Below are 14,580 nucleotides of genomic sequence, written 5' to 3'. Positions count from 1 at the left end.
ACTGAAAAAAAGACCGAACTCACATAAAAGTTCAAACTCCTGAAATAAGAAGAATCCTGACCCCTGGCCAACCCTCATTCCTAAACTGAGCATGATCTCTCTGGTACAGAGATAGCCCAGCTTGGGCTATCTACCAGCTCCTGCACACCTTATCATCAGCTGAATATGGGAAACTGGACAAAGTCCTTGTTTTCATAGCAACAACTGAAAGCATCAGTGTATTACCAGCATTCTTCTCATACTAAATCCAAAACACAGCAGCTGCTGGGAGGAAAATTAGCTGTCCCAGCTGAAACCAGGACACTTGCATAACATTAGTTCAACCAATTACAGCCGCAGGCTATTTGCCCCATCACTCTGTCAAAAGCCCCAACACACTCTCGAAAGACATAGTTCAAAAATATCAGCAAATGAAAAGCATCTGTGAAAGTCCCCAAATTAGCTATACTACTACAGAATCTGGAAATCTAATCAACACATGTTCATACCACCACACCCCACCAAAACCCATTTCCTCTTTGAAAAGATGAATCAGAACTATCATTGTATAATATGAAAATAAAGAATCTCCGGCTGAAAAACATTTGCAGGTAAGTTCATTTTAGGAAGCAACTCTGCTTCAGCACCACCTTTTTCCCCTAGCTGACCAGGCCTGCGAACTTTTGGCAGTAACAGTAGCACCAACATTCATCTGTAGTCCAGAGATCTTTAAATGCCTCCCTGAAAGGTGACTGAAATTGGTTCTTAAACTTTTACACTGACCGAAATTATACCTTATATCCGTGATCAAGAATGTAACATGGTACAGTGTGGAATAAACAGAATGAACACTGAGCAAAGGCAAACAAAACAAATCCATAAAAAATACGTATGGTTTCGTACTCAAAACGCCCCTCCTCACGTGAAATCAGAAGCAAGAGAGATCCTAACCACAACAAATATTTCAGTATCCTCTATGGAAATAGCCACAATAAAATACAGCAGTTTTCATAACAAAGCTGCCGGCTAAATTATATGCCCTAATTTAAGGGCAAACACTTCTGGCAGCATCTTGAGGTGTGGGACTAGAATAAACCTTGGCAGTTTCACAGTTTAATTTTATTTCGATTCTTTACAACTGTTGCCTAACTGCAGGAATTACAATGACACCACTTCAGGCAGCAAGAAAATAAATAGTTCAGTTCAACAGACAGTTTTAAACCACTCCCTTGCCCACTCTCCTCAGCTCTTCTAATAAGCCTTAATTCTGACCTACGGTAGAGAAACAGACAAGTGCTGCCAGCACAATCAAGTCAGACATGCTTGGAATTCAAGCATCATCTTTTCACAGCACTTGGGATCTGCCCAACAGCACCAGCCCTCCAACTAATACTTCTATCAATTTACACAGCTTTTCAACAAAGAAAAGTGGGGAGATTATACTTCTACTGTGAATGGAATAATTCTTGTTGACATATTTACCATTTCATTCAACAGAAAACACTTATTAAAAGAAAATCAACAACATCCTAGCTGTGAAACAGGAAAAAACTCTGATATCCCATCAAATTAGTTTCTTACATCAACAAATACAGTACAAAGGTGAGTACTAAAAATATAACTCCACCAGTATAGCTTCAGGATGTCACCTGCCTGAAGACAGAGCTCAAGTCAGAGGCACTGAGAAACTCAGACAGACAGTGCAAACGAGCTAACCTGTGCTGAATGCACTTCCAGGAACACTAATCTGATGTTTCAAAGTGTCCTAAGGAAATGCCTTAAAAAATGGAAAAACACACACCTTCCCTGTGGAATTATTTCCGGACTTTTAATTTTAAGAAATACAAATATACATGAAACTAGAGTATTTCACAATTAGCCAGGAAGTAAACTGTTACGAACTATTTCAAACACACGACACTAAATAAACAGCAGGCACCGTGGACAAAGCAGGAAAAACAAACCAGGGGAATCAATCTAGCTAACTCAGCTGGGATGACTGAAGCAAGAACCCCCTGAAACACAAAGTTGTTTATATACCACGAAAACCTGAGGACAGCAACTGCTCTGTTATTAAGAGGCAGCCCAGAGCTCAGACTTTGCAACTAGAAACATCCTGTTCTCTTCTGAATCCCTCTCCTCACTGTAGTTAATGTCAGAAAAGCGGACCCTGGTGTCTGACAGCCCGCATACGCCATCACCCTTATATTTGTCCTTTCCCCAAAACTGAACTCCTTCGAGTTTGTCACAGCTCCTACTGTACCTGCTTAACTGGGAAAGTGAGCTGCTGGCCAAATCACTGGACTGAGGCAAGCTGGGCAACGTTGCCACGTGCTGTGATGCTGAAGGCAGAAGCGAAGCAGTGGTGGATACCACACTAGGCAGAGAACCAGCAGAAGGTAGTGAGGGAGAAGGCTCTGTCTTAGGCGCTGGAACTGATGAAGTAGCTGCAACAAGTTAAAAAGAGGCATTCAAAGACAAATTCCAGCATACCTGACATCCCAGCCTGGATTCAGGAACACAACAGTATTCTCCCCTTGGTTTACATAAACCTGACTGCTAAGAACCAGTAATGGTATCAAGCAACCTGGCTATAAAGGAAAACTCAAACAGCAACAGAACTATCATTTTTTCCCTTTAAGCTCTTCACCTACAATAGATTTATAATTTTCACTGCTACACATGTAGTAAACTACAGACTTCTGCACTTAACCTCCCACTATCTGGATACTAGCTTTTGTTCACAAGTCATTCCTCATTTTAAAATCCCTTGCGTTTGGTTCCACAAACCAAAGCAATTTTCGCTTTTCAAAGCACTGTACAAATCTACTTTCACCTACAGCTCTGCTGCTTCATTCCAACCTACACTGCACCTTTGATGATTGAGACTGAGATTGCTGGAGTACAAAGGCACGCATAACTCGATACTCTGGAGTACTCAGACAAATGTGTAATGCAGTAAAATAAAAAAAGCTACAATAAAAGTTCACAACTGAGCAGAGCGTTAAGCATTTTTAATGGCTAAGGACTCGTCAAATATTGACTTACTTTATTTGACCTAGATAACAAAATGTGTTTACCTTTAATATTACTTTTTAGGCTACACAGAGTAAAACTTGTTTACCACCGATGTGCCTTTCGAAAGGATCATTATACTGTAATAAGACATTGAACAACTCTACTGCCCAGCACCATTCCCAACTGTTTCTACACTTCTCTCTTTTGCTGCAAAGATAATATAAAGAATTAGAGGCACTCACCCACCAATAAAACTCAGAAAGAGAGCTGAGCCCTGCCTTCTGCTGGGCCATGCTTCCACACCACACTAGAGGCCACTACCCAGTGGATTATCAATAACTTGCAATGCATGTGAAGGCTATTTTAGCATGGTCACGAAACAAAAGTCATATATACACTTGGAAGTTATGTATCACAGTTTGTTTGTGTCATTGGTTTAGTTTCCTCGCTCAATGACCCAAGTCAGGTTGCTGGATTAGGTGCTATGCAAACAGAGATCAAGAAGTCTTGGTCTTGGCAATAAGTACGAGGGTAACTGACGACCGAGAAGGAAATTCAAGTGACAAACAGAAACAGAGTTATAAAGGCAGCAACTATATCATCTGATACCTCCTGGCAAGGTACATACAAAAATAAATAACATTTAGAACTCTCAATACATTCAGAGCAGGGTTCCCTTCTTAAAGTAAAAGTAGATTATCGTCAACACCAGGGACAGAATCACCATCTTCATTAAGACCCCTTACAAGATGCTTGAACACAATGTACAAGACAAAGAAAAAAACAGGTCAGAATTATAACAGATCAGTCATGCTTTAAACTAAGGGTTTAGGAAGCATGAGATCTGGATATTAAAGGACAACAACAGCAAAAATGAGAGATTAACAACTAAGCATATAATCAGCACATACAGAAGGGAAAAGGTCAGCACTTTCAAAAGTTAAGTGAGAAATTCGAAATAGTGTAGCTGCATGAAATAGATACACAGAAGATGACCAATTCCAGTTTATGTGCTTTAAATAAAGAAAAAAACAAAAGAGAACTGGCATAGAAAAAGGGACTAATAAAGCCATTACAGAATAATTACAAAAATACCAGGTATTCTCAGATCTTTGTTTTCCGTAGCAAAAAGACAAGTACTGGAGTGAATTTCATAAATTGTTTATTAATTCTGTCCATAAGAGTAAGAAAGTTTTCCACTTGAAAAGTTGTGATATACAACAGTCTTTTAAGTGGTAACTCTTTGGGCATACACACTCCCCCTGCTCATTTAAATTGAACTTGGTACTAACAAAATACTGTTTACGGGTCTGAATACTCAACTGCATTCTGCTCAAAAGTATAAAAAAAAAAAAAGCTGCTCCACTAATGAAGAGATGTTTAAGAGGAGGACAGACCTAAAATTGAAGTGCTGCATTTCCAAAAGATGTTAATTCACACTGCTGTCCTTGACAACTTCAACAGAGCAGCACAAAAAGGCCAGAATAGTGAATACTATACTGTAATCACTTTAACTCCAAGAACAGAGCTGTAGCAGCGCTACAAGTAAAATGCCACATGAGAAACAGGCCAAGATGAAGATAACAGCAATGTCTTTATCAAAACCAGTACTGTGTTATTGCGACGCGACTCGACTGCAAGGCAGCAAGCTGCCCGGCAGAGGGAGCGCGTCAGCCACCCTTATTCCCCACGGCCTTGTGGCAGGGCATAAGCAGCACTATGCCCTGTGCCTTCAAAGAATGTGACTTTATTTCATTACAGCTGAATATTACTCGCAGCTTCCCAACTGAGAATTGGAAGAACTCCGAAGAAATTTTATATTAATTTTTAATTTGATGTTTTAATTTTATATTAAATAATTTCTGGCAGGTAAATTCCAAAGCAAAAGCAGCAGCAAAGCAGCTTCTCCAGTTCTAAGACTGCTTAGGTTCGCAGATGTAATAGGGCTGCTTTTATACTTCAGTTTAAGTCAAGAAGCAAGCAAGCAGTGTATCCTACATAAGTACAAAATAAACTCAAATGGGCCAGCAAAACATTAGGCAGGGAGAACAATACAAAACCTCTATATCAGCTGTCACTACTACAGTTGTGCACACAGCACGTGCTAAGGAAAGATCAGAAAGTCCTGTGCACAACCAAGTTTTGTAAACTTACTGTCAAGAGCTGCCTGCGTTCTAACACCGCTATGCCCATTCTGTAAACAAAGGAGAAACGAATAAATCATCTCAGAGGTATATTAAATTTTCAGACTAGATCACACATCAAACATGCTTCATGCAAAATTCTATACTCATTCTAAATTGAAAGACAAAAAGGGAAAAAAAAAAACTTTTTACTGCCTTTAACAAAACCACGTAACACTTGTCTCAAGTGCAAGGTGTCCTGAACATAGAGTGTCTCATACACTGCCCATACTACACCCATCAGCAGGAGACCTTCCCATGTACTGTATATAACAAACTTCAGGTTCACATCAATATGAAAGAACTGCATTAACATATAGGAAAAGGTTGTGCTTTTGATCTAATGCAACTCACAATTTTAACTATCCAAGTTACACAGAGACGCCAATTTTTTTTCCATTGCAAGATAAGACTTGAGAAGCACCAGTTGTTTTTTGGGTAACGCTGGAGTACAGAAGTGGATAGTCTATGCTTGATCCTCACCAGTACATACGAGCTAGTGCAGAAGACAAGTGTGACTGAGCCATTACATAACAAAGGCCAGAAGTAAATAAATTTACAAACTCTCACAAGTTCCTTAAACATCTAATAAATGTTCTTAAAACAAACCTACATTCCACATACAAAGAAAGTAGGTGCTTTTAAACCTCCCAAGAGCTATCTTCCCTGCCCCAGATTAGACCTCTCCCTATGCTTTTTAACATCAAACATGAAACTAACTCCCATTGGAGTAATGCAGGAGGGGCCACAAACAGTTTGGGATCCACTTGCTACGTGCCATATAAGTTCAGTAAATGATATACCTTTGGATAAAAACTGTGAAGTGATGGCAAAATACCATGACTAATATTTACACACAGTGATATCTCCTTTTTTAAAAGCTAAGCTTCAGGGAATGAAACTCGAGTAGACTGTTAAGTGTTACTAAGAAAAAATGTCAAACAGCAATTTAAGATGTCAAAACTCATAAAATTAGAGGCTCTTATAACCCAAATATTGTATGGCCAAAAATGCACACAATAAGAAAAGCAAAAAAAAGGAACAGGGTGGGACTGGGAATAAAAAATACCACTTGGCTTGGTTAAAAGTATTAACATCGCAGGGTAATACAAGTCTACCACAGATAAGAGTATTTCACCTTTTTCAAGGTCTTATTTCTGAAATTCACTCACCGTAACTGCAACAGGGGTTGATTCCGACTGAGCCATGGAGCTTTGGTATGCTATCCTACTATGCACAGAAGTCTGGTCATAGGAGGAAGTTGTTGTTACTGGGCTAGTGCTCTGGGATGAGCAGGTCAGACTGGAAGAGGTGATGGCAGAGGTTGTGTAGGTGGACTCCTGTACTGTATTGGATATTGGCAAAGAGGTATTCAAAGGATCACTGGAAAAAGTAAAAATTATTTAACATCTTGGTAAATGACATCTCAAACACCTTCATGAAAATATCAGCTCCTATACAGTTATCTAGAACTACCTTAAACATGCAGTCAAATCTACAACATTTATACTAGAAAATCTGATCATGAAAAAAATACTTAAATTTTGCTTTGTTTCCCAGTAATCACTGCTTCAAAACCATCAGCTGCACTAAGCATCATTCACCTTCCTCCTGCCAGCCCAATCAAAAAAGGAGTTTACACACAAGCACTTTTCAGTCATGTTATTTCCATCTCCTCAAAGGATAAATTAATGATCATAACCTCTCTTTGTTAAGCAACTAGAACCATAAAGTCTGGTATATGACAAGGAACATCCAGTCTCTTTTTACAATAGAATTCTAACGTTACAGTAGCATTCTAACAGAATGAACTATGCAATGTGGAAAAAATATTTTAAAACATGCAGGAGTGTTTTACTTTCTGAATATCTTAAAAAATTTATAGAAATAAAAATTAATGTGAAAGTTCTTTTTTTTTACTGAAGGGATTTTTTTACTGGTCAATTTTTGAATGAAGAAGGAAGAAAAAAAATGGGCTACTGGTACGCTGGCATTTATCATTGGCTATTTTAGCACTTCAGTAAGAGCTTCTGCACACAGAAAGCCTGGCTTCTTTTCTCATCCCATAGGAGCATGAGATCTGTAATCTGCTGCTCATCTACTCACGTGCTTATATGATACAAGGGTCATCTCTCCTGGATCAAAAGCAGGAAAATCCGGGTTGCGAGAACAAACCCTCATACAATTTTAAAAAATCAGGACAATTGAACATGAGATAGCAATTCTACAAAAGGGTGGCTTACTATAAGGTTATTTACATTCACGTCATCTCCAGCTTCACATGGACCCATCCAGAGAGATTTTCATTGTCATTAAAAATTTCTCCTTAAGATGCCATCCACAGAAAACACTTAGCCTTACAAGTCATCGTTTTTCCCCATCCTACTTCACAGTAACTTGTGCCTTGATTTTGGCACAAACTGGACCCCCTAAGGAAGACATGTAAGAACGCACAAGGGGAACTCACACATACTTCACAGATTTCAAGTACAAGCTATTGTTGGTCGCCTGGCTGGTATTCTCACTGCTGGAATTTGATCCAAACTCTGGGAGTGCAGGCTCTGATCCAAACTCCAGAGCTCCAAATTGAACATTTAACCCTGTGACATCAGATGATCCAGGCATCTCCACTGCAGAGGCAGGAATCTTAAAGGAGGAAAAAAAAAAAGAGCCATAGTTCCTTTGCATGCACTATCTGTATTAAACATACCAGTAACTGACATCATCTCCCCCCTTAGCTACAGGTTTCCTCAGCTAACGCCTCGGGCTTTGCTGCTAACTAGATGTGTGACAACCCCCTAGTTTACATCGCATAAATAACTATGTTCTTGTAACCTGACATTAAATAATTATGTGCCCTGGTCTGGAGCTGAAAGAGTAAGCCATACCATTCTACAATAACGTAGTGTCATCCATGTCCATCTCCCTCTTTAGCCAACATTCATCTTGTGGCTATTAAGTCAATCCAAAATCACTCAGCAACAGTCATCTTTCACACAGAGCAACTGGGTACGTGCTTGGAAAAGGCAATATCACTGTATTCTGGACCTAAACGCTATCCAGTTTAGGATTTCCTGCTTTATAAACAAGAAATGGACCATGGTCTTTACTCTCCTTTCCTCTAGCAACTTGTATATAGAATAGAATCATTTATGTCAGGAAAGACCTTTAACATAATCGAGTCCAACTGTAAACCTAACACGGCCAAGTCCATCACTAAACTATGTTGGTAAGCGCCTCATCTACACGTCTTTTAATTACCTTCAGTTTATTTAAAACCACTTCCCTGGGCACCCTCTTCCAGTGTTTGATAACCCTTTTGGTTAAGACATTTTTCCTCAGATCCAGTCTGAACCTCCCCTGATGTAACTTGAGGCCATTTCCTCTCGTCCTATCGCTAGTTACCTGGGAGAAGAGACCAACACCTGCCTCACTGCAACCTCCTTTGAGGTAGTTGTAGAGAGCGATAAGGTGCCCCCTCAGCCTCCTCTTTTCCAGACTAGACAAGCCCAGCTTCCTCAGGCGCTCCTCATAAAGCTTGTTCTCCAGGCCCCTCACCAGCCTCATTGCCCTTCTCTGGACAAGCTTCAGCACCTCAATGTCTGCTTGTAGTGAGGGTCCCAAAACTGAACACGGTACTCCAGCTGCCCACCTCACCAATGCTGAGTACAGGGCAACAATCACTTTCCCAGTCCTGCTGGCCACACTATTCCCAGTACAAGCTTTTGCATGTTTTTACATGTATTAAGGACAAACCACCACTCAACTACCCACCTTGGATGCTGGAGTAATCCTCCGTTTTGGTGGTTTTATCTGTTTCTGCTGGGTTTGATGGGCAGTCACTGCCTGGTTATCCATAGATAGAGTGGGGAGCTGTAGCATTTTGCTAACAGCTGTAGAGGTGTCTACTGGCGATGGCTCACGGAGTTTTACCTGGGAGGAGAAGGACTCCAGCCCAGGAGGAGGAACAGGAACTGCCTGCGTTTGCTGTTGCTGTCGTTGGGTCAGCTGGCTCAGAACTGGGGATGGTTCAGGCTGGGATTTAAAGTCTAGTCAGCGTTGGGAAAAAGAAGGATCAAAATTAAAGCATTAAACTCTGCTCTTCATGCTTCTACTCTTTATGAAAGAATCTGTGTGACCTGACATACTTGACAGCTATGATTTTAAAGCATATACAAGTCTCTTTCAGACACCACACGTTTCACATTGAACACTACCACTGCAATAATAAGGCCAACATTTTACATTCTCTATTCTAAACAAACAGCTCTGGGGAAGCATTACTTAGCTTCCTTCAAAAATATGGAAACAAACCTATCTATACAGTCACATGATATTATCACACATTTGTCCTCAAAAACTTTTACAAATTATTTTAATCAAACACTGAAATTTTCACTGCAATTTACTGTGCCAATAAAATGCAATTACTTCCAAGGGGTCTGGAGTTGCAATTTAGAGGTATTACAAGTTAGGATTTCCTGCTCCTACAAAGGAGCAGATTTTCAACACAAATAGGAAGTCATCTGCCATTGCAATCTGGCTGAAAGTCAAGAGACACTGAAGACTGACAGTTTTTTTCCAAGTCTCCCCCCTCCATATTCTTCAGACTCTGAAAGCCAGGCAGTAGCTCAGAGCATTGGTCAACAACCATAAGAGATCATTTGCCATGTGAAGTGTTTTTCATTCAGTTGGTAGAAAGCAACTTCAAATGTATGTAAACATTTTTTTCAGAATTGCTGCATGAAAAAGATTATAACTGCTACTAAAATGGCTGGTTATCGATCTGGAAACATAAACACGTACACACGACAGATACAAGAGCTATCACTTCACAGTGAGAATGCTGCCAGGAACTACACTGCAAAATCCAAGTTTGTGTCATTTTCAGTGTTTCTACTAATGTTACTAAATTAAATGAAAAATCCATACAATCATGAATACACAAAATTAGTAACCTGCATCATTCTCAGCACACTAGGGAAAAAACACTGAGATGTGATGCACGTCGTGAAGAAATTACACAGTACTCATTCAAAATTCATGTAATGGTTAGATGCGAAAAATCTGGGGTAAAACAGACAAAATATGGTACTACCTTATCTAGAAGCAGCATAGGCACAATCAAAAAAAAATATTTTCTAGGATTTGTTGAGAAATAAAATCACATCAAAGTTCCACTTAAATACCCAAGCACATTAAATAAAAGATGTCATTGTGTGAAGCCTCAGTAACTTCTAAAGGTGTAACGATATTTATGGATCAGCTTAAGCCTATCAAAACTTCATTTGTGATGCACACGTAACATCTGTTAGTAAGCAAGTGTAACTCTTACAATGTTGTAACCAGTTGTATTATAAGGATTACATTTTTAGAAAAAGTATTTCATTAAGGCCATTTTAAATGGCCATTGGCAGTAAGAAATCTTACGGGCTAACAAAGCAAGAGAAAGCTGTGTCAAAGCACTCACCAAAGTGACTAAGGACTGAGGATTGAGTCATGGGCGGTTTTAGATCCCAGGATGATGTGGTAGTTGGGGTAGCGGTGCTAGAGCTACTGTTGTTTTGTTGAGAGGTAAACTGACCCAATACTGGGGATTTCAACTGGTCCAAGATTTGGGATCCAGTAGAGTTTGCCAATTTAGACGATCCAAGTTCTCCAAAGCCAGAACAAAGAACTGCAGACTACAAGACAAAAAAGAAGAGGGGAAGGAGTGGAGTTAAATATTTAATAAATAATTTGAATGTAACCATCAGGTCAATGCCTACAGCTGGTATTTGGCAGCAACTAAAACTTCTTTAGTGCTAGATTACTAACAAATGACCAATAAAAAATTCAGCAGTTGTAGCTATGGCCAGATCCTCTCTCATTATCATGGATACAACTTCCACTACTGTGACTGCAACAATACTGATTTACTTGAATCCATGCATCTCAAAACAGCATTTTTTTATTAATAATTGAACTGATTTTCATAGAATGGTTTCGGCTGGAAGGGACACTAAATATCATCTAGTTCCAAGACTCCTGATGATTTTCAGAGAATAAATTTAAATGCTCAATCTCAAGCCCTTTCAACTGACTCAGAAGTAAGCAGGTTTCCACAAAAAACGCAGTCAGATGTGTACTTGGAAATCACTTCTCATAGTTTTCTGGCATAGAACACTCCACTATAAATTATTTCATCCTAAACCAGCATGCAGTAAATGCATGTGTTCTCTACTCAAAAACTGACACAAGTTCTTCATATAAACCGAGAAACAGCTACTCCACAAAACCAGGAAAAAACTAATTTCTGTGTGTGTGAATGGAAGGAATGAAATTCTTCATTTCGTTCCTTCAACATTTGCAGCTTGATTTCACAAACACTGAAATATCTCATGAAATGACCAGTACTGGAAAAGTTGCTTAACCTGAAATATTTACTCATGATGAATATTTAGGAAGCGTTAAGAGAATTTTACCAGACTTTGAGGAGAATAAGAGTTTACAGCACTGGAGCTGCCAGTTCCTGATGCCATCTGGCTGCTGTGTTGAGAATTTGTGAAGACTAGGGCTTGGCCAAAGGTCTGCTGCTGGGGAGCCTCAAATGAGTTGCCTTCTGTCTCTTGGGTGGAAGTCACAGGCTTCTGAAGCAGTGTTACCAAATCAATGCTGTAAGAAAAAGCAAAGTTTGCTGGAATAAACAGTCTGATTAGGCTGCGCTGAAACTGAAAAAAGCACTAGCAATACTAAAGTGGCTGTACCAGCAACAGAATCCTTACTGATTAATGGTCTTTTCAAATATTGCTTGTCTGCCATACAAAAAGAGGTAGAATAGCAGTTTTTGCCAGAAAGTAATATTCTGCTAGCTGAAACGTTCCACTATGGTTAGAATATAAGCTATAATTTCACTCTTTTCAAACATTATCAAAAGCATAACTACATGTATTACATAAATAACCTATGTGATTAATATAACCAAGTAATTGGAGACAAATCATAAAAGATACATTCTGTTTAAGTGGATCCTGCCTGCAAGCCCATTATATATACTGAGAATCCACACTCTCTGTATGTCATGCTATCCCTTTGAAAAGAGCAAGGGATCTAAGTCCTACTTCTGTATAGGGTGGGTATGAGGACAGTAAAGAATAGTCACACATGTAGCGACTGAGTGAAAATGTGATGACATGGAAGTCACAAGAGCAGCAGAAATAAAAGCTGCGTTTCTCAGACAGTAGGCACATATCCATGTTTAGTCTACCACAAACACCTGAGCAGAATGAGAAAAATGAATTTTCTTATATTTAGTATGGCTTACTAACCCCCACCACATGTTTAGCACAGGTCTACGCAAGGAAAAGCAAAACATTCAGACAACAACAATTTTGACTTAAGTTTATCCTAAATATACCGCAGGCTTTGGTTGAAGAGCCCCTTCCAGCACTTCCATTAGCATAGACTTCTTAATGCCCAAACCTTTCATACGGCAAGTAAAAAAAAAAAAAAAATCCACACAAAACAAACACCCACCAGAATTTCAGTTGATGAACTAAAATATTTCCTAACATTATTTCAGGGGCATCCACTGGAAGAATATTTGCATTAGAACAATGAACATGTGTGCATATCAACTTTAAGAAAGAAAGGAATATAAACTGTAGACCAATTGACACCATGCCTCCTTCGGATCAGATCCACGTTACAAAGAAAATTTTGCTGCAGTCTGGAGTACAGCTGTACAGCTGTATCAAAGTATTTGGGCCCATTAGGCCATGTAGTTTTCAGATCTCAGGCATACTGCCTTCATGACACAACTGTGACCTGCTCTCCTGGTACCTGAGGCTAATGCAGGCAACTGATTCCACAACATCATCAACCACACATTTGGTGAGGACAAAGGCAAGCAAGCTAAGCAAGGCAGCAACCCCCATATTTTTCATCTATCTGGACTCCATACTATCAGTTACGGCAAGTAATTGTGAGGCTTACCACAAAATTCACCATCTTGCCAATTCAAGCTTTTCTGTTAACACATTTGCCAAAGCACTACTTTCTGAACATCTCCTGCATCTACAGGGGTAGGCTTTCCATTTTCTGGACAGCAAAGCCAGAGCTTCCTTTTTAACTGCAGAACTTTTTCTTCCCAGCTACTTTTGTTCCTGCCTACAAGGCGTTTTCGTGCAGAAGGCAGTCTTCTCAGTTTTATGCTTGTGGATTTGGTAAGCTTGGCTCCACTTCCATAATCAATAACAGGTAACACAGGAATCCCACAAAACCAATGATTTGCAAGCAAGGCTTTTGCAATTTTGAAATCAGCTTGACCAATCTGACCAGCGCTGCCCTGTGTTTTAGTCAACATTGCTTCACCAAGGAGAAGGTTTTTAAGGTACAGGGAAAACATGGAAGAGGAGCTTACCTTTGCCCAGGAGTCACATGATTCTCAGCTGGAACAGAGGAAGCAGTGAAGACTTTTGTTTCAGAAAGCTGAAAGAGAGGGGAAAACGGTGTTTTAATCATACACATGCTCACACTTCGCTGTTGTGACATCTGCAGAAACTCCATCTTGGTCACGCACTTCTAAAAGCAAAGTCAAACTACCATTACAACCTGTTACGCTGCAACTCTGCTTAAAAAGACAAAAAAACATAGTCAAACTTCAGCAAAGTCTTCTTCACAGATTCCAGTAACAATTTAATTAGTGTTAGGAAATTTGATCTATTGAACATACACAATTGGTACACCAATGTAACTACATCAGTTTGAGCAATAGTTTAACTGTCAAATATACCAGTAACGTGGCAACTGGTATATCATCAGTGTAAAGGTACTCTGTGCAGGCATAATTTAGGACTCCATACAGCAGGTCTGATAAATCTTGTTGCGGAGGTCTAACACACTGCACCGTTCCCACTCATTTCATGTATCCCTCTGTTTTACATTTCAGCTCACGTCACCCACGGAGGCAGGTTTGAACTCAGGCATGTACAGTGAACTATCATTTGTGATTCCTCCTTTGCATTTCTGCTAGGGGCATCAACAACATCTTAAACTGATTGCTCTGCAAGGATGAGTTTGAAAACAATAACAAACGGAGAACCATGTAATTGCTTATACTAGTACAACCAGTCAGACGATCCACAGCAGAAAACTGTATCACTTTCACCATGCTGTTACAATAAAGACAGGTAACTTGCACAGGTAACCGGGAAGTGGGAGCTGGTTGGTTGGGTTTTGAGCAGTAAGGGGGTGATTTTGGTTTGTAAGGAGGTTGTTTGTTTGCTGTTTGTTTGGGTTTTTCATAGCTTTTCTGTCTTAAAATATAGCTGTTAAACAGCTACAACTTCCTACAGCTAACTAATTTCTATTGACAGGAATACTGGCAAACCAGAACAAGTCTTAAGCCAGTACAGGTTAG

At 39.6% G+C, this 14,580-nt stretch overlaps 1 protein-coding gene and 1 non-coding gene across 7 annotated transcripts in view; both read right to left on the bottom strand.

Moving 5' to 3' along the window:
• Positions 1 to 14,580, bottom strand: part of UBAP2 (ubiquitin associated protein 2) — a 176,361-nt gene that overhangs the window by 96,256 nt on the left and 65,525 nt on the right. For 3 of the 6 annotated variants that reach the window (XM_075447220.1, XM_075447224.1, XM_075447221.1), the window contains exons 10-17: positions 13,582 to 13,649; positions 11,645 to 11,834; positions 10,651 to 10,864; positions 8,955 to 9,229; positions 7,648 to 7,826; positions 6,353 to 6,563; positions 5,152 to 5,191; positions 2,243 to 2,426 (exon numbers count right to left, since the gene is read on the bottom strand). In XM_075447220.1, the coding sequence (XP_075303335.1) occupies positions 2,243 to 2,426; positions 5,152 to 5,191; positions 6,353 to 6,563; positions 7,648 to 7,826; positions 8,955 to 9,229; positions 10,651 to 10,864; positions 11,645 to 11,834; positions 13,582 to 13,649 (1,361 nt within the window). The remainder of the gene's footprint in view (positions 1 to 2,242; positions 2,427 to 5,151; positions 5,192 to 6,352; positions 6,564 to 7,647; positions 7,827 to 8,954; positions 9,230 to 10,650; positions 10,865 to 11,644; positions 11,835 to 13,581; positions 13,650 to 14,580) is intronic. The other 3 variants (XM_075447222.1, XM_075447223.1, XM_075447225.1) reach the window with 1 other exon arrangement.
• On the bottom strand, positions 8,144 to 8,228 carry LOC142358975 (small nucleolar RNA SNORD121A). The gene has a single exon (XR_012762014.1). It is a non-coding gene; the product is annotated as a small nucleolar RNA SNORD121A (small nucleolar RNA).

Source organism: Opisthocomus hoazin, chromosome Z (genome assembly GCF_030867145.1).
Source record: "Opisthocomus hoazin isolate bOpiHoa1 chromosome Z, bOpiHoa1.hap1, whole genome shotgun sequence".
NCBI classification, from domain to species: Eukaryota; Metazoa; Chordata; class Aves; order Opisthocomiformes; family Opisthocomidae; genus Opisthocomus; species Opisthocomus hoazin.
Note: the sequence above shows the minus strand (reverse complement) of the source record. Positions and strands in the feature narration are given on the sequence as shown.